Source organism: Rana temporaria, chromosome 1 (genome assembly GCF_905171775.1).
Source record: "Rana temporaria chromosome 1, aRanTem1.1, whole genome shotgun sequence".
Taxonomy (NCBI): domain Eukaryota; kingdom Metazoa; phylum Chordata; class Amphibia; order Anura; family Ranidae; genus Rana; species Rana temporaria.
This window is the reverse complement of record NC_053489.1, coordinates 32158923-32177670: the sequence shown is the minus strand read 5'-3', so window position 1 is coordinate 32177670 and position 18748 is coordinate 32158923. Positions and strand designations below refer to the sequence as shown.

General features: G+C 46.8%; 1 protein-coding gene across 2 annotated transcripts in view; it reads right to left on the bottom strand.

Annotated features, from left to right (window-relative positions):
• Positions 1-18748, bottom strand: part of PIK3C3 (phosphatidylinositol 3-kinase catalytic subunit type 3) — a 259170-nt gene that overhangs the window by 24272 nt on the left and 216150 nt on the right. For both annotated transcript variants that reach the window (XM_040336115.1, XM_040336125.1), the window contains one exon: positions 2319-2444. In XM_040336115.1, coding sequence (XP_040192049.1) covers positions 2319-2444 — 126 coding nt within the window. The remainder of the gene's footprint in view (positions 1-2318; positions 2445-18748) is intronic.

Below are 18748 nucleotides of genomic sequence, written 5' to 3'. Positions count from 1 at the left end.
TTTTTTTTCGTGACTGCGACATTATGGCGGACACTTCGGACAATTTTGACACATTTTTGGGACCATTGTCATTTTCACAGCAAAAGATGCATTTAAATTGCATTGTTTATTGTGAAAATGACAGTTGCAGTTTGGGAGTTAACCACAGGGGGCGCTGTAGGAGTTAGGGTTCACCTAGTGTGCGTTTACAACTGTAGGGGGGTGTGGCTGTAGGACTGTAGGACTGACGTCATCGATCGAGTCTCCCTATAAAAGGGATGACACGATCGATGCAGCCGCCACAGTGAAGCACGGGGAAGCCGCGTTTACATACGGCTCTCCCCGTTCTTCAGCTCCGGGGAGCGATCGCGAGGGGGTGGCTAGAAAAGAATAGCTGCCCCCTCATCCCGGATCGCTCCCAGACGATTTCCGACCGTCGCATTTTCCCGGGGGGAGAGGGGCTGGGGGGTCCCGATCGGACCCCCGACCCGCGGAAAGGCAGGGACGTAAATGTACGCCCAGCTGCCTGTACGTGCCATTCTGTAAGTTTTCTCCTTCACTGATGGGCACTGATGAGGCTGTATTGATTAGCACTGATGGGCACTCACAGGTGGCACTGATGGGCACTCATAGGGAGCACTGATAGGCAGCACTGATCAGAGGCGCTGGCAGGCATCACTGATGGGCAAAGAGTCCAATCCCTAATGGGCAATGATTGCCACCTCTGGTGGGCTCTAGAGGGCTTACCTGTTGGTCATGTGTGGGAATCCCTGGTGGCTATGGGTTGGCATCCTCTGGTGGGCTGCATTGATAACCAATCAGTGCAGACCCCCCTGTCAGGACTCTGTTTACACTGTGATTGGACACAGCTGATCATGTGGTAAATAGCCTCCGTCAGAGGCTCGGAGACTGACACACCACCGATCGGCATGCTGCATGCCCTGCGCCGGCGTGCGATTGCGGCTTATCCTGCTGGACGTCATATGACGCCCAGCCAAGATAACTGAACCAATCCTGGCCGTCATTCTGCTATAGGCCGGGTGGGAAATGGTAAAACATCCAAACAGCATCACAGATCATAACAGTATATTTATTTATTAACGCTCACTTTATTGCTAAAATGACGGTACTCTGGAATTCAAGACATAGGTGGGTGTAGAAAGATGTCCGCTGTCGCCTTCTGACTGCAGGTGTTCTGTCAAATTAGCAAACGTGGTAGCGATGGAACGCGCATGCGCAGCTGACGGAGCGTCATTTCTGTTACCTAATCTGGAACACCGGCACATAAGGAGACATCAGTTATCACCTCCTCAGCCATATACAATAGACCAAAGGTAGGCAACCTGGGGCCCTCCAGCTGTTGCAGAACTACAAGTCCCATCATGCCTCTGGGAGTAATTGTAACTGCCAGCCTTGCAATGCCTCGTGGGAAATGTAGTTCCACAACAGCTGGAGGACCCCTGCAATAGACTATTAGGAAGATTCAGAAAGAGTTAGGCCGGCTTATCAGTAGATAAGCCGACCTACGCCGACTTATGTTTAAGCGTATGCTCAAACAGAGATACGCTTAAACATATCTAAGATACAACGGCTTGCGTCGTCCTATCTTAGATTGCAATATTTTGGATGGCCGCTAGGTGGCGCTTCCATTGCGGTCGGCGTAGAATATGTAAATGAGGAGATACGCCGATTCACGAACGTACGCCCGGCCGACGCAGTACTTTTACGCCGTTTACGTTAGAGATAGGCCGCCTAAAGTTAGAGCTTAGCCCTAATGGAATAGTAATGTCAAGTATGGCCGCCGTTCCCGTGTCGAAATTAAAAAATTTTAAGTCGTTTGCGTAAGTCGTCCGTGAATCGGGATTTACGTTGTTTACGTCCACGTCGAAATCAATAGGCCCGTACCGCAATGCACACTGGGAAATGTAGGCGTCCGGCGCATGCGCAGTTCGCAAAAAACGTAAGGTCAAGTCCCATTAACATAAAACACGCCCCCCTCAAACACAGAGGCGATTAAGTTTGCATGTGTTGCGCTATATAAGTTTTCATTCATTCATTCATTCATTTGAATTAGGCGCCCTTACGTCCGCCGATTTAGGCTACGCCGCCGCAACTTAGCAGGCAAGTACATTGTGAATCAAGTACTTGCCTAGCTAACTTACGGCGGCGTATCCTAAACACACTAAGCTACGCCGCCGCAAGTTTACACCATTGTGTGTGAATCTATCTATATGTGTGCAGGAACGGATGGAGCGGCAGCCTATCTGCCTGTCCTGTGATTTGGAGAAGGAAGGCGGTAATGAATGTTGAATAATGGCCGGAGCAGGGAAATTTCCTACCTGAGCAAACTTGTGTATCTGTTCCACCACGGCGGCGAAAAGTGCGTTGACGCTGTCATCGATGAGTGTTTGCATGTAATGCACGGCTTCCTCGTCAGACAGATCCAATCTAAATTTATCCTGTACCTGGAGGAGGAGAGAGAGAGGTGTGAAAGATTAATGACAGGTGGAGAGGAGAAGCAGCACAAGTGAACGGTTCCGGCTGGTAGCGGCAGATCTTACATATGAAGCAATAACCTGATTTAGCTGCACTGGGCTGGTGAAGGGTATTTATAGAATTCAGAAAGCTATTTTTTTTTCTTTTTAAAGCTGAACTCCAGGATAGATAAATATTGTCAAAGGGCCAGATTCACAAAGGACTTACGACGGCGTATCTCCAGATACGCCGCCGTAAGTCCGAATGTGAGGCGTCGTATCTATGCGCCTGATTCAAAGAATCAGATACGCCAGAATTTCTCCAAGATACGATGGACGTAAGTCTCTTACGCTGTCGTATCTTGGTTGCATATTTACGCTGGCCGCTAGGGGCGCTTCCGTTGATTTACGCGTTGAATATGCAAATGACCTAGATACGCCGATTCACGAACGTACTTGCACCCGCTACGCCGTTTACGTAAGGCTTAAGTCCAGCGTAAAGTTACCCCTGCTATATGAGGCGCAGGTAATGCAAAGTGTGGACGTCGGAACAAGCGTATGTTTTTACGTCGTTTACATAAGTCGTACATGAATGGGGCTGGGCGTAAGTGAGGTTTCACGTTGTACGCATTGTGACGTTGTATCGTTGGGAGTCTTTGCGACGTGATTCTGAGCATGCGCGCGCATGCGCCGTTCGTTCGGCCATGCATTCACATGGGGTCACGATTTATTTCAATACAACACGCCCACTACCAGCCTACTTTGAATTACGCGGGCTTACGCCGGCCCATTTGCGCTACGCCACCGTAACTTAGGGAGCAAGTGCTTTGTGAATACAGTACTTGTCTCACTAAGTTATGTCGGCGTAGCGCATATAAGATGCGCTACGCCCGACTAAAGATACGCCGCTGTACGTGAATCTGGCCCAAAGTGTCTAATGAGTCATGTGAATTATTTCCTGAATCTTGGTGTGTTTTGTGTATTTCTTCCAGATCTGTGCAGGAATGCAGTGTGAGACTTCCTGTAATAAAGACCGCTCACTGCTGCTCTCCCTCCTGGTGCAGGGGGACAGGTCTGGTCTCCGCCCCCTCCTGAAAGGGGTTGTAAACCCTCGTGTTTTTTCAACTTAAAGCGGATGTCTGCTGAAAAAAAAAATATTAAAAGCCAGCAGCTACAAATACTGCAGCTGCTGACTTTTAATATATGGACACTTACCTGTCCTGGAGTCCAGCGCCGTCCACAACAGAGGACGAGCGATCGCTCGTAGCTCTGCTGTACCCCCCCCCCCGCCATCCTCGGGGAGGGAACCAGGAAGTGAATCGCTCCGGCTTCACTGCCCGGTTCCCTACAGCGCAATGCGTGAGTCGTGCTACGCCCGCCGATTGGCTCCCGCTGTGTTCTGTGAGCCGAGTGTTCCCAGAACCGGGGACGGGAGGTGACGTTCTGCCCGTAGTTTAACCGAGACTGTGTGGCCGGAAGTGGGTGCAAATACCTGTCTTTAGACAGGTATCTGCACCCCCCTCCCCCCTGAAAGGTGTCAAATGTGACACCAGAGGGGGGGAGGATTCCGATCACCGGGAGTTCCACTTTAGGGTGGAGCTCCGCTTTAATGCATCCTATGACGGCATTACGGAGCTGGTTGATGGTAAGAGACCTTGCGCGCCTTCACCTTCCGTTTGAGGATACCTCAATAAAGTTTAGGTCTGGAGATACTTTCGTGAGATACTGTATATATGTTCAAAATGAAAAAAACTCTATACATCTCTAGACTGCAAACTATTTCCCCTAATGGTATAGAGATGAGGTGGGAGGTGGTCTGTAGTAGTCCTGATAGAGTAGCGACAGTCCTCCAAATAGGGCAGGAAGTATATCTCTCTCTCTCTCTAAATCCATAACATGGAAGGGGGGGGGGGTGTTCTGTAGTCCCAAAACACTTCCTGTTTTATGGCGACAACACCTGTCCTCTACAGATACCATAGGGTGGTAGCATACTTGGGGGGTTGCAGTCTGCACCAGGTACCACCACTCTGGGGGTATCGATCGAAAAGAATAATTCTGCTGTGTTGAGTCTGTGTTGCTGTCAGACAGGCAGTGGCAGCACTGTAGACTGTAGTAGTATAGGCATTGCAGCATTGCCTCTGCCTGTCTTACAGCAGCAGTTCAGTGCCATACGGAGGTTCCTCCACAGCGGAAGGGAGGACTTCCCTCACTCTGACATGCCTGCAACTGGCTAGCAGAGGGAGACCCAGTAGTGTATTTAGGTTTTGTGCTGCCCTAGGCCTGACTAAATTCATTCACCCCCTAATTTAAATAAGCCCCACCCCTTCCTGTTGAGGGCACACCCCTTTCTGTTTAAGACCCGCCCTGACATTTTCGAGTGGGGACACTAGTTCTGAGGGCCTGGTGTGGGGGGGGTGGTCAATGGATTTCCTTAATTTGCATAATTTCCTCTCACTTCCTCTTTGGCTATGGGACAGGAAGTGAAGGGAAATCTCTGCAATGGGACAGAGATGGTAAAAAATAAACTGACAGGGGCTATAACCCTCCCTTACTCTATCCAAAAGTGTTGCCTTTAGTTCTACTTTAAGCACAAATTTCTGATAATTTTATGGAGAGGACAAAGACGATATATCCATGCCAATGGTGCAGCAGAAAACATATAGCACAGTGAGGAAGGTTTGTGGTCCAGGATGATAGGACAGTCAAAATTAGAAGCAGCTTGTGTTACACTAACATTGTAGCGCAAGGGGATTCTTTCTGTGCTGTCCTAGGCCTGGGCCTTGTTGGCCTAGGCCAGGATACAGCATTGGGGAGACCTGTACTAAAGGGGGGGTCCGCTTTGGAGGGGTTCGGCTGGGTGGTGGTGGTGGGGGGGTCAGTACTGAGGAAGGGCTATATGAGGGGTGGTTGCTCTGTATTTTGGGGGGTGTTTGTTGCGTGATTGCACTGATGGTCACTGATTGGCACTGATGGGGCTTCACTCATGATAAGTGGCCTGATTATCGGTGTAAATGTCCCCTGCCAATGGACAAACGGTTATCGGCTTTCCTTTCCTCGCGCTGTGACGGCGCTCAGGAAAGGAAATTACAATAACCTGTTTACATGTGATCAGCTGTGATTGGGAACAGCTGTTCACATGGTAAAGGGCCGCTGTGATTGGCCCCTTACCTCGATCACAGAGCGTGCCAGATGGGCGCCCCGGTGGCAAGGATTTGGGGGGGAGTCGATAGACACCCACCCAAAAACTGGACGACCACGCAGTAGCCATGTTTTGACTGTAGTGGGGTGGGCAAGTGGGAGGTAGATGTAGACGGCTGACAAAAGCCTAGGCGCCAGGGCTCAATTTCTAGTCGCCATGGTGACCTGGGATTTGTCGAGCCCTGGATTACTTTTGTGTGATCCATCTCGAGCTCCTTCCTTACCACCGAATTAAATATACTGCAAGTTAAGAAGATGGGTGATCACATGGAAACCTGAACTCTGGAAATAGAAGCAAGACTATTTATGATAAAGTAAAAACCTCTTTACTTGTTAAATCGACTCCTACAGTATCATGCGTACACACATAGCGGCTTGCAAACAACATACACTTGGGTCATGTCAAGGCGCTCCTGTGATATCTGTAGTGAAACTGGGAGAAAGAAAAATGATTCTCCTAATTAACAGAGAAATGCGACTCTGCAAACCTATGAAGGTTCCTCTATCCCAATTAGAGAAGACATAGAGGACACAATCTCTTCTCCGTAGCTTCAGGCTTGCTTTGCCCTTAGTGAACTCTGCCTGAGCGGGAGGGAGGTGAGCCGCAAAATACAATCAATGATATTATTTGGATGAAAATTTACACGACCCCTCTTCTCCCCGACAAAGGGCCCTGCCAGGTCATCTTCTGAACCTCTGAATTTTAGAAATCTTTAAAATGCTTGTGGACTGGATAGAAGTATTAAACGCAAGGAGTAGAGTAGAAAAAAAAAAACGAGAATGTGAAATACGGGTCAGCGACAAATTAAAAAAAAAAAAAAAAATTATATACTGTATTTATCGGCGTATACCGCGCACCGGCGTATAAAGCGCACCCCAAGCTTAGAAGGGAAGTTTAAGGGAAAAAAAAAAACTTACATTTAAATGCTCGTCGGTGCAGCCGTGTCTGTGTCCGTCTGCTGTCTTGCGGCCATTGGCGGCCTTGTCCGGCATCCGTCTGCGGCCTTGCGCAAAGTCCATCTGCGGCTTTGAAGGTGTCCATCTGCACCTTGCCCAAGGTTGCAGCATTGTGTATTTTTGAGTTTGGCACCTCAGCCGAGCTGTACATTGCCGGATTTCCTGTGTGCTCGGCTTCTCTCGGCTTCTCTCGCGGTCCTGCCCGGTCCCGCCCCTTGGCCCGGCTCGTATGATGGACACCACAGCGGTCCAATGGCGGGACATAAAGGCTAGGAGGCAGGACAGGGTGTGACTGTGGGCGGAGCCGAGCGTGGCCGAGTGCGCAGTACACTTGGTTCGGCTCAAGTTGGCGGCGCTCAGAGACAGCGGGGATCGGCGTATAACGCGCACCAACGATTTCCCCTGACCAGCAGCGATCGGGTCCAGCGGCCACGGAGCTTCGGGCCAGCGGCGCGCGCGACCCCGTGGCTGGGCTTAAAGGGCCACATACAGGTACGTGGATGTGCCCAGCCGTGCCATTCGCCGACGTATATCGGCGTGAAGGGGTCCTTAAGGCCCTGTACACACGACCGAACATGTCCGCTGAAACTGGTCCGCGGACCAGTTTCAGCAGACATGTTCGGTCGTGTGTACGGCCGACCGGACAATTGACCGGCGGATCGGACATGTTTCCAGCGGACAAATGTTTCTTAGCATGCTAAGAAACCTGTCCACTGGAAGCCTGTCCGTCGGACATGTTCGGTCGTCTGTACAGACTCACCGTACATGTCTGCTCGGCCGAAAGCCCTCGCATGCGTCAAAGTGATTCGACGCATGCGTGGAAGCATTGACCTTCCAGGGCCGCGCACGTCGCCGTGTCATGGTCACGGCGACGGCGTGGCACGTCACCGCGTATCCTGTCCGGGCGGATTTCTGTTTGATGGTGTGTACAACCATCAGACAGAAATCTCCGAGCGGACATGTCCGATGAAAACGGTCCGGCAGACCGTTTTCAGCGCACTGCCCGCTCGTCTGTACGGGGCCTAAGTGGTTAAACCCAAAACCAAAAATGTAAGATATTGCAGCTTACCAATATTAGATACGGTGGCTGCATTAGTTTGCTTTTTAAGATTTTTTTCCCCCTGCTATTTTCACCTGGTGATCTGGTCAGTAACTCAGTACACCTCCTCCTGTATTAGGGTGACAGGGGGAACATCAGACAGCCACATCGTCAGTCTGTGAAATAACTGATATAAATTGAAGTCCATCCCAATGGTTATTTTAGAAACACTGTAGAGAAAAGCACCTGGCCAATAAAAACCCTTTTTCTGAAAAGATTTTCAGATTTACATAGGAAATTGCTTTAAAAAAAAAAAAAAAAAAATCTCAGTGTTGCTCTCACATTTGACTTGAGAATTGGTGACAGGGACAGGCCCTTGCTCCATTAATCACACTCCGCTCCTGGATTTCCTGTGCACCTGCCTTTAAATATGTACGTTTTTGGCAGTGCCTTCAAAGGCGAGATTTCTGAAGACGTTGGGGGGAAAGGAGAAGTGACAAGGTGATTTGCTACAGGGAAAGCGTCTGTGAACACGGAGCGTAGTATGAATAATTGACACGCTCACATCATCTGCATTGGAAAGAAGGTAGTCAGCTGCAGCGCAGCCATCGCGCCACACTGGCCAGGGAGATTTGGCAGGCTGGTAGCTTCATCCATAATTGAAATGACAATTCGACAAAGAAAGAATAAAAAAAAAAAGTGGATTTCAGAAAGAAACCCAATTAAAGCTGAAGTTTAATTTGCTTATATTTTACCTTCCTCCCTTCCAATCCTTATTAACATGATGACATTTGAAAATAAAACTTTTCTGTGTTAATTACATCTCCTCTTTTAGATCCAGTGATGTCATCAGTGATGTCATCCCTGGGTCTCTGCGCTTCATCATGTCTGGTGGGAGGGGCTGGCAGGATTCTGTACATGATGGCTTCCTGAAAACATCCCTGCACCCGTCCCCAGTACTCCTCCTAAGAGCCCCTGATGCGAGCCGAGGAGGAGGAGTTATGCAAATACCAAAATGCCTTGGTGGGTGGGTATAAGTCTGGGGAGTGGGCGTTCCGAGGCAGGCCAGGTGATGCCCACATGTGAGGGCTGAGCCTCCACAATTAACCACTTCCCGCCTGGCCTATAGCAAAATGGCGTCCGGGAAGTGGTTCAGTTATCCTGACTGGGTGTCATATGACGTCCAGCAAGATAACAGCCGCTGCACGCCCGTGGGGGCGCGCATCGCAGCGATCGGTGGTGCGGCGTGTTAGTCTGACACACCGCTACACCGATCTCTGTAAAGAGCCTCCGTCGGAAGCTCTTTACAACGCGATCAGTCGTGTCCAATCACAGCTGATCATAATGTAAACAGGAAGAGCAATATATCGGCTTTTCCTTAATCGCGTCTCACAGACGCGAGTAGAGGAGAGCCGATCGGTTGCTCTCCAGACAGGGGGAGGTCAGTGCTGATATTTTATCAGCGCATTCCCCCCTTGGATGCCCGCCAGGGACCACTAGGGATGGGCATCCACACTGGACCACCAGGTTAGCCCCCTAGACCACCAGGGAAATGCCAATCTGTGCCAAGGCAGCTGCCAATCAATGCCCAGGCAGCTGCCAACCAGTGCCCACCCAAAATTCCTACCAGTGCCACCAGGGATACATATCAGTGCCATGTATCAATGCCCATCAGTGCCGCCTTTCAGTGCCACCCGTAAGTACCCATCATTGAAGCATTTCAGTGCCCATCAGTGTTGGCTAACAGTGCCACCCACGAGTGCCGCCTATCAATGCCCATCAGTACTGCATTTCAGTGCCACCCATCAGTGCACATCATCGGCGCCGCCTCATCTGTGCCGCCTTATCAGTGCCTGTCAATACCAGCTTATCAGTGCCCATCAGTGAAGGAGAAAACTGACTTATTTACAAGTTTTTTAAACTTTTTTTTTTTTTTTTCTGTCTTTTTTATTTGTAAAGCAAAAAATTAAAACCGCAGAGCTGATCAAATACCACCAAAAGAAATCTCTATTTGTGGGAACAAAATGAAAAAAAAATTCTGTTTGGGTACAGTGTAGCATCACCGCGCAATTGTCATTGAAACAGCGACAGCGCTGAAAATTGGCTTGGGCAGGAAGGGGGTGTAAGTGCCCGGTATTGAAGTGGTTAACCACTTGCCTACTGTGCACCTACACCCCCTTCCTGCCCAGATGAAATTTTAGCTTCTGCGTTGCTTTAACTGACAATTGCGCGGTCGTGCGACGTGGCTCCCAAACAAAATTGACGTCCTTTTTTCCCCACAAATAGAGCTTTCTTTTGGTGGCATTTGATCGCCTGTGCGGTTTTTATTTTTTGGGCTATAAACAAAAAAAGGAGCGTAAATTTTGTAAAAAAACACAATATTTTTTGCTTTTTGCTATAATAAATATCCCATTAAAAATAAATTATCTCAGTTTAGGCCGATACGTATTCTCCTACATATTTTTGGTAAAAAAAAAATAAAAAATACGCAATAACCGTATAGTGACTGGTTTGCTCAAAAGTTATATTGCCTACAAAATAGGGGACATAATTATAATTTTTTTTAAATAATTTTTTTTACTAGGAATGGCGGCGATCTGCGATTTTTTTTTCCGGGACTGCGACATTATAGTGGACACATCGGACATTTTTGACACATTTTGGGGACCATTCACATTTATACAGTGAACAGTGCTATAAATATGCATTGATTACTGTATAAATGTGACTGGCAGGGAAGGGGTTAACCACTAGGGGGCGGGGAAGGGGTTAAATGTGTAGCCTTGGAGTGTTCTAACTGTAGGGGGAGGGGGGTGCCGATTACCGGCATTTCCATGTTTACATGTGACCAGCTGTGATTGGACACAGCTCATCACATGGTTAAAGAGCCAAGGCACTTTACAGAGATCGGGGTTGTGTCCCGTGTCCTAGCAACATGGCGTGGCCAGAATTAGAGCCGCACCGGCCCTCTGCTATTTGATGGTGGGTATATGTGAGCCCTCACCTTAAAAAACAACCCATTCCTTTTAAAATAGAATTGAAAAGGCAAAAAACGTGTGTATGGATATTAGAAGTGATCACATACCCTCTGTTCTCAGCTGTATAAAGAGCTGGGGGAGGAGAAACAGCAGTACACTGATCTTCTCAGTAAATGGTGGAGAGGAGGGAAGGGGGGGGGGGTCATCGGGAACACGATCAGTGACGTGTCACAGCAAGCCACACCCCCTACAGTAAGAATCACGCCTTAGGGAACACTTAACCCCTACAGCGCCACCTAGTGGTTAACCCCTTCACTGCCAGTGTCATTTTCACAGTAACCAGTGCATTTTTATAGCACTGATCACTGTGAAAATGACAATGGTCCCAAAAATGTGTCAAAAGTGTCCACCATAATGTCGCAGTCACGATAAAAATCGCCGATCACCGCCATTACTAGTAAAAAAAAAAAATATATATATTAATACAAAATGCTATAAAACTATCCCCTATTTTGTATACGCTATGGCCTGGATTCACAGACATCGGCGCATATTTAGGCGGGCGTAGCGTATCCAATATACGCTACGCAGAGAGGCAAGCACCGAATTCACAAAGCACTTGCCTCCCAAACTGCGCTGGGTTCCCTCGGCGTAAGGTGGAAGTGGGCGTGAGCCATGCTAATGAGGCGTGACCCCATGCAAATGATGGGCCAAGCGTCATAGAAGTACTTAAAATGAACGGCGCATTCACCGTCCCGTGGCCGCATCCCAGTGCGCATGCTCAGAATCACAACGAAACAACTGCCTAAGATACGTCGAATCACTGCCTACGACGTGAACGTAACCTACGCCTAGTCATATTCACATACAACGTAAACGACAAAAGATACGACGGCTTGTGTTCCCTGGTCCATACCTTTGCATGAGTTGCGCCTCCTATATGGGGAATAACTTTACACCGGACGTACGACTTACGCAAACCGCGTATATGATGCGCCGGGCGCAACTACCTTTGTGAATCAGCGTATCTCCCTTATTTGCATATGTGCATAGAAAATCTATGGGAGTGGCAAATGCGCCCGGCGTAACTATGCGCCCACGATACGACAGCGTAGGCAAGTTACGTCGGTCGTAGGAAGCCTATTTTCAGGCGTATCTCAGATTGTGGGCACGGCGCACAGTAACGACGGCGCATAGTTACACTTGAGATACATCGGCATAAGTGCTTTGTGAATCTGGGCCTATCATTTTTGCGCAAACCGATCAATACACGCTTATTGCGTTTTTTTTTACCAAAAATATGTAGAAGAATACGTATCGGCCTATTCTTGGAGGATATTTAATATAGCAAAAAGTAAAAAGATCAAATACCACCAAACAAAAGTTCTATTTGTGGGAAAAAAAGGACGTCAATTTTGTTTGGGAGCCACGTCGCACGACCGCGCAATTGTCAGTTAAATCGACACAGTGCCGATTGGCAAAAAGTGGCAAGGTCCTTTAGCTACAAAATGGTCCGGGGGTAAAGTAGTGAAGTGCTGGATAGCACAAAAACGGCATGGTCATGAAGGGAGTAAAATCTTTCGGAGCTGAAGCAATTTGTAGCACAAGAAATGTTGAAAAAATGTAAGATTTCCCCCGGGAGATAAGTGGTTAAAAGAGCTGTTGGACAAACAAGCCCGTAATCGGGTCTCTTGTTCAAAAAAAAATTAAATGGAAGCTGGCTTTTAAAACTGTGATACCCTGACAATCTTCAGAGGTGTAACTGGATAACATACATTGTAGTATATGTCCCTTTCTATTACCGAGTCGTACCACAGAGGACTTTCCTTCCCTGACCTTTCCGTCTAATGCTCTTTTCTCCGATAGCTTCTGGAGGGCTTATTTATGATTGTGAATGACAAGGGCACATTCTGATCTCCCTTGTTCTGGAAATGTTTCAAGTAATTGGAGAAGAAAGAAGGTTAAATGTCGAAGAACGACAATTAAAAGAACATTTGAGAGGGACACTGGAGATACTCTAATGTATTGTTATTGAGAGAACTTCCCATAAATGTAGGAGGAAGAACGGAGAGGCTGGTAATACAGTTAAATGATAAGTCAGGAGAATGAAGTATAAGAACCCTACTGCCGCGTTACCAAAGGTCAGAGGAATAAAACAAAAAGCCCTCCGTGTGGAAACAGAACAACGCTAAAATCATTTGTATACCTAGACTCAGCAACAAAATAATTAGGGAAAAACTGCGTCTAGATCTACGGTTAATGGGGTAGATTCAGGTAGGGGAGCGCACTGCTACGGCGGCGCAGCGTACCGTTTTTACGCTATGCCTCCGTAAATTACTGGAGCTACGCTTCATTCACGAAGCATTTGCTCCGTAATTTGCGGCTGCGTTTCGTAAAATGGGCTGGCGTAAGCGCGCATAATTTAAATGATCCCGTAGGGGGCGTGGATCATTTAAATTAGGCGCGTTCCCGCGCCGAACGTACTGCGCATGCTCCGTCGGGAAAATTTCCCGACGTGCATTGCGGTAAGTGACGTCGCAAGGACGTCATTTGCTTCGATGTGAACGTAAATGGCGTCCAGCGCCATTCACGATTCACTTACGCAAACAACGTAAATTTCGAAAATCGCGACACGGGAACGATGTGTATACTTACCATTGGCTGCGCCTTCTAATAGCAGGAGCAGCCTTACGACGAAAGCGACGAACGCAAACAACGTAAAACACAACCGCCGGGCGCGCGTACGTTTGTGAATCAGCGTGAGTATGCAATTTGCATACTCTACGCTGACAACTACGGGTGCGCCACCTAGCGGCCAGCGTCAGAATGCAGCCTAAGATACGACGGCATAAGAGCCTTATGCCAGTGGTATCTTAGGCTACAGTCGGTGTATCGAGCTTTCTGAATACAGAAAGTCGATACGCCGGCTCTACTTAGCAATTACGCTGTGTATCTATGGATACGCAGGCGTAATTGCTTCCTGAATCTACCCCAGTGTGTCATTTAAGAGTGAACTCAAGGAAAAGACTAATAGCCAGATTCAGGTAGGGCAGCGTAACTTTGTGCGGGCGTAGCGTATGGTATTTACGCTACGCCGCCGTAAGTTAGAGAGGCAAGTGCTGTATTCACAAAGCACTTGCGTCCTAAGTTACAGCGGCGTAGCGTAAATGTGCCGGCGTAAGCGAGCCTAATTCAAATGAGGAAGAGGTGGGTGTGTTTTAGGGAAATTAAGCATGACCCAACGAAAATGACGTTATCAACGAACGACGCATGCGCCGTCCGTGGACGTATCGCAGTGTGCATGCGTCAGATAGAATGCCTAAGATACGTCAAACACTGCCTACGACGTGAACGTAACTTACGCACAGCCCTATTCGCGTACGACTTACGCAAACGACGTAAAAAGATAGGCTTGTTCCGACGTCCATACCTTGCATGGGCTGCGCCACCTAGGGAGCAGCTTTATCTTTACGCCGGCGTATCTCTTACGTAAACGGCGTAACTAATTGCGATGGGCGCACATATGTTCGTGAATCGGCGTATCTTGCTCATTTGCATATTCAACGCGGAAAACAACTGAATCGCCACCTAGCGGCCAGCGTAAATATGCACCCTAAGAAACGACGGCGTAGGAGACTTACGCCGCTTGTATCTTAGCCTAATTTAAGCATATCTGGTTTCCAGAATATGCTTAAATTTACGACGGCGCAGATTCAGAGTTACGACAGCGTATCCACTGATTTTTTTATATATTTTTGGGGGATATTATAGCAAAAGGTAAAAAATATTCATTTTTTTTTTCAAAATTGTCGCTCTATTTTTGTTTTTAGCAAAAAAAATAAAAACCGCAGAGGTGATCAAATACCACCAAAATAAAGCTCTATTTGTGGGAAAAAAAGGACGCCTATTTTGATTGGGAGCCACGTCGGAAGACCGCGCAAATGTCAGTTAAAGCGACGCAGTGCCGAATTGCAAAAAGTGGCCTGGTCATTGACCAGCAAAATGGTCCGGGGTTGAAGTGGTTAAATGTAACCATATTTCTACACTTGGAGGCGCCTCTCTTCTTTTTTATACTCAGTTGTGACATGACGCTACTCTTATATCAAGACATCGCTTGTATATCAAGTCAAAATGTAATAAAAAAATGTTGCTTGTCTTACAAAACCAAGTTACTCTCAAACCAAGGTTTTACTGTACCATTCTTTCATTTTACAAGACTTCTTCTATCAGAAAAGATATATTTTGGGTAGTTTTAGGAAATCTTTAGGTCAGAAATGCACATCAATTTGTATTGTAGCAAAGTGCTTAAACAAACCGCTAGAAGGTCTCAGGTGGCTTTTATAAAGTTTCAATCCGGGTTTGAAGATCACTGAAAGCTTTCACTTTAAATGCCATATTTTCTCATCTCTCCGGAGTGTTCCTTTAATGTTGATTGGTTCTGTTCTCCCGACCCAATTTTCTTTATGTTATCCTATGAAACTATTGATCACCCCTCACAAATCACCGTGGTAAAAATATCAGAGGCCGGCTTTATAATGTGATAAATAAACAGATAAAACACGAAGCGGTAAGTAACGCGTTTAAAAATTGCCTGCCAGCTAGATGCGACATTCCCGATGATCTCACGTTTAGATTTGCAATTTAGTTCACGCGTAAACCATCTGGCGCATTTAGAAAACTGTAAACCTTTGTTTCTCCGACACAAAAAAATATGAGGCTTGCAAATAAATTGTGCCTAAATGTACGAGCGTGGAACAAATGCTACATACAAAAACAAGATTACGGGATTTTTCTTTTTTTATGAGCTTCATTTAAAGACGTATGATGGCGAAGGAGGATAACATTTTAAAATCACGATCCGGTCCTATAGGAGTTTGCAGAGAAACCAGGGCTGTCTTAACCACTTAAGCCCCGGACCTTTAGGCAGCTAAATGCCCAGGCCAGGTTTTGCGATTCAGCACTGCGTCGCTTTAACAGACAATTGCGCGGTCGTGCGACGTGGCTCCCAAACAAAATTGGCGTCCTTTTTTTCCCACAAATGGAGCTTTCTGTTGGTGGTATTTGATCACCTCTGCGGTTTTTATTTTTTGCGCTATAAACAAAAATAGAGCGACAGTTTTGAAAAAAATGCAATATTTAAATATCCCCCAAAAATATAAAAAAAAAGGTTTCCTCAGTTTAGGCCGATACGTATTCTTCTACATATTTTTGGTAAAAAAAAAAAAATCGCAATAAGCGTTTATCGGTTGGTTTGCGCAAAATTTATAGCGTTTACAAAATAGGGGATAGTTTTATTGCATTTTTATAACTTTTTTTTCTTTTTTACTACTAATGGCGGCGATCAGCGATTTTTTTCGTGACTGCGACATTATGGCGGACACTTCGGACAATTTTGACACATTTTTGGGACCATTGTCATTTTCACAGCAAAAAATGCATTTAAATTGCATTGTTTATTGTGAAAAGGACAGTTGCAGTTTGGCAGTTAACCACAGGGGGCGCTGAAGGGGTTATGTTTCACTTAGTGTGTGTTTACAACTGTAGTGGGGTGTGGCTGTAGGAGTGACGTCATCGATTGTGTCTCCCTATAAAAGGGGATGACACGATCGATGCAGCCGCCACAATGAAGCACGGGGAAGCTGTGTTTACACGCGGCTCTCTCCGTTCTTCAGTTCCGGGGACCGATCGCGGGACCCCAGCGGCGATCGGGTCCACGGGTCTCGCGGTCCTGGAGCTTCGGACTCGGTCGCGTGCCGCGACCCACGGCTGGGTAGATGTAAACGACTTGCCGGTACGTCGATCTGCCCAGCCGTGCCATTCTGCCGACGTAAATCGTTGTGCGGCGGTCGTTAAGTGGTTAAAGGGGTTGTAAAGGTACAATTTTTTTCCCCTAAATATCTTCCTTTACCTTAGTGCAGTCCTCCTTCACTTACCTCATCCTTCCATTTTGCTTTTAAATGTCCTTATTTCTTCTGAGAAATCCTCACTTCCTGTTCTTCTGTCTGTAACTCCACACAGTAATGCAAGGCTTTCTCCCTGGTGTGGAGTGTCGTGCTCACCCCCTCCCTTGGACTACAGGAGAGTCAGGACGCCCACTAACACACAGCTCCTTTCTCTATCTGCAACGTAGAGAGTGTCCTGACTCTCTTGCTCGCCCCCTCCCCCCTCAAGAGGCTTTCTCCACACCAGGGAGAAAGCCTCACATTACTGTGTGGAGTTACAGACAGAAGAACAGGAAGTGAGGATTTCTCAGAAGAAATAAGGACATTTAAAAGCAAAATGGAAGAATGAGGTAAGTGGAGAAGGACTGCACTGAGGTAAAGGAAGCTATTTAGGAAAAAAAATGGTACCTTTACAACCCCTCTAATGGAGATTTGTAGGCTAGAGAGATGTAATCCCAAAAGTGTGTTCTAGGAATACCTAGTGCCTTCTTATTGGGATATTCTGGAGTTAATCTCTCAGCTGTACAATCACTACTTTACATTGTAGCAAAGTGTCATTTCTTCAGTGTTGTCACATGAAAAGATAGAATAAAATATTTACAAAAGTTTGAGGGGTGTACTCACCATACCTGTGGGGTCCCCCTAGTAGCTGGAAACCACTGTAGTAGGCACCATCGCTCCAACCATCTCCGCTAGCTTCCGGCCGGGTCCTGTGCCAAGTGACTGCCCTGGCTGCATTCTGAACAGAGGGCTACTGGCCACATGGCACGGCTGGGCACAGGCACGTACCTGTATGTGTCTCTTTAAGCCCAGCCGTGGGGTCGCGAACACGCCGCCGGCGGCACGCTCGCGACCTGGTCCGAAGCTCCGTGACCACGCCCGCGGGACCCGATCGCCGCTGGTGTCCCGTGGTCGGTCACCGGAGCTGAAGAATGGAGAGAGGTGTGTGTAAACACACCTTCCTTAATTATTAATTATTATCAACCAAATCGATAAACGCTTATTGCGATTTTTTTTTACCAAAAATATGTAGAAGAATACGTATCGGCCTAAACGGAGGACATTTTTTTTTTTATATATATATTTTTGGGGGATATTTATTATAGCAAAAAGTAAAAAATATAGATTTTTTTTCAAAATTGACGCTCTATTTTTGTTTATAGCGCAAAAAATAAAAACCGCAGAGGTGATCAAATACCACCAAAAGAAAGCTCTATTTGTGGGGAATAAAAGGATGCCAATTTTGTTTCGGAGCCACATCGCACGACCGCGCAATTGTCAGTTAAAGCGATGCAGTGCCGAATCGCAAAAAGGGGCTATGTCCTTAACCTGCATAATGGTCCGAGGCTTAAGTGGTTAAGGAATACAGTCTGGTTTGAGACCTTCTCTAGCCTATGCAAGTCCAGTGATTAGCTCATCCTTGCACTCTCTGTAGGCATTTTCATTCAACAGAACAAGTAGTGACTTTGATAGGCTCAGAGTGCCGACTCTCCTCTTCTCTAATCTAACATCTGATATTCTCTGGTTAAAAAAAAAAAAAAAAAAAAAATTTAATGATCTCAACACAGGATTGAACTATGTTCTTTTTACATCTGTCTGGAGTTCAAATTTATTTTCCAATTTTAAATGTTCACTGAATTTACGACATTATAATTGTAAATGTATTTAGTGCTCTAGCAAGAAACAAAGTACACTTAGAGCAGATGTTTAAAAATAAGTTTTGCCTATTTAGCCGCCCGGGGGAATGACGCGTCACACTGACCTTGTCCTTCAACATCTCGCACATGAGAAAAATGCTGCAGCTCTTATTATATAATTAATGTCTTTTGACAATTTCTTTAAGATCTTGTCACCCTCCCCCCCCCACCCCCACTTACTTCTTATATACAGTACTCATCAATGGTTTGTGAATAAATCCATTGTGGATCTCATTCACAGAGGCCTTACGGGAAGTATGCTATTGGTAGGATCACCAGGCGAAATTAAAGAGGAACCCCCCCCCCCCCCCAAAAAAAAAAAAATAAGAAAATGAATGCAGCCACTACATTTAAGGGTGAAGTATGGACTTAAAAAAAAAAACAAAAAAAAAAAACATACTGGCCCAGATTCAAGAAGCACTTGCGCCCGTGCAACCATAGGTTGCGCGGCGCAAGTGCTTACTTGCTCTGGTGTAACGAGTGC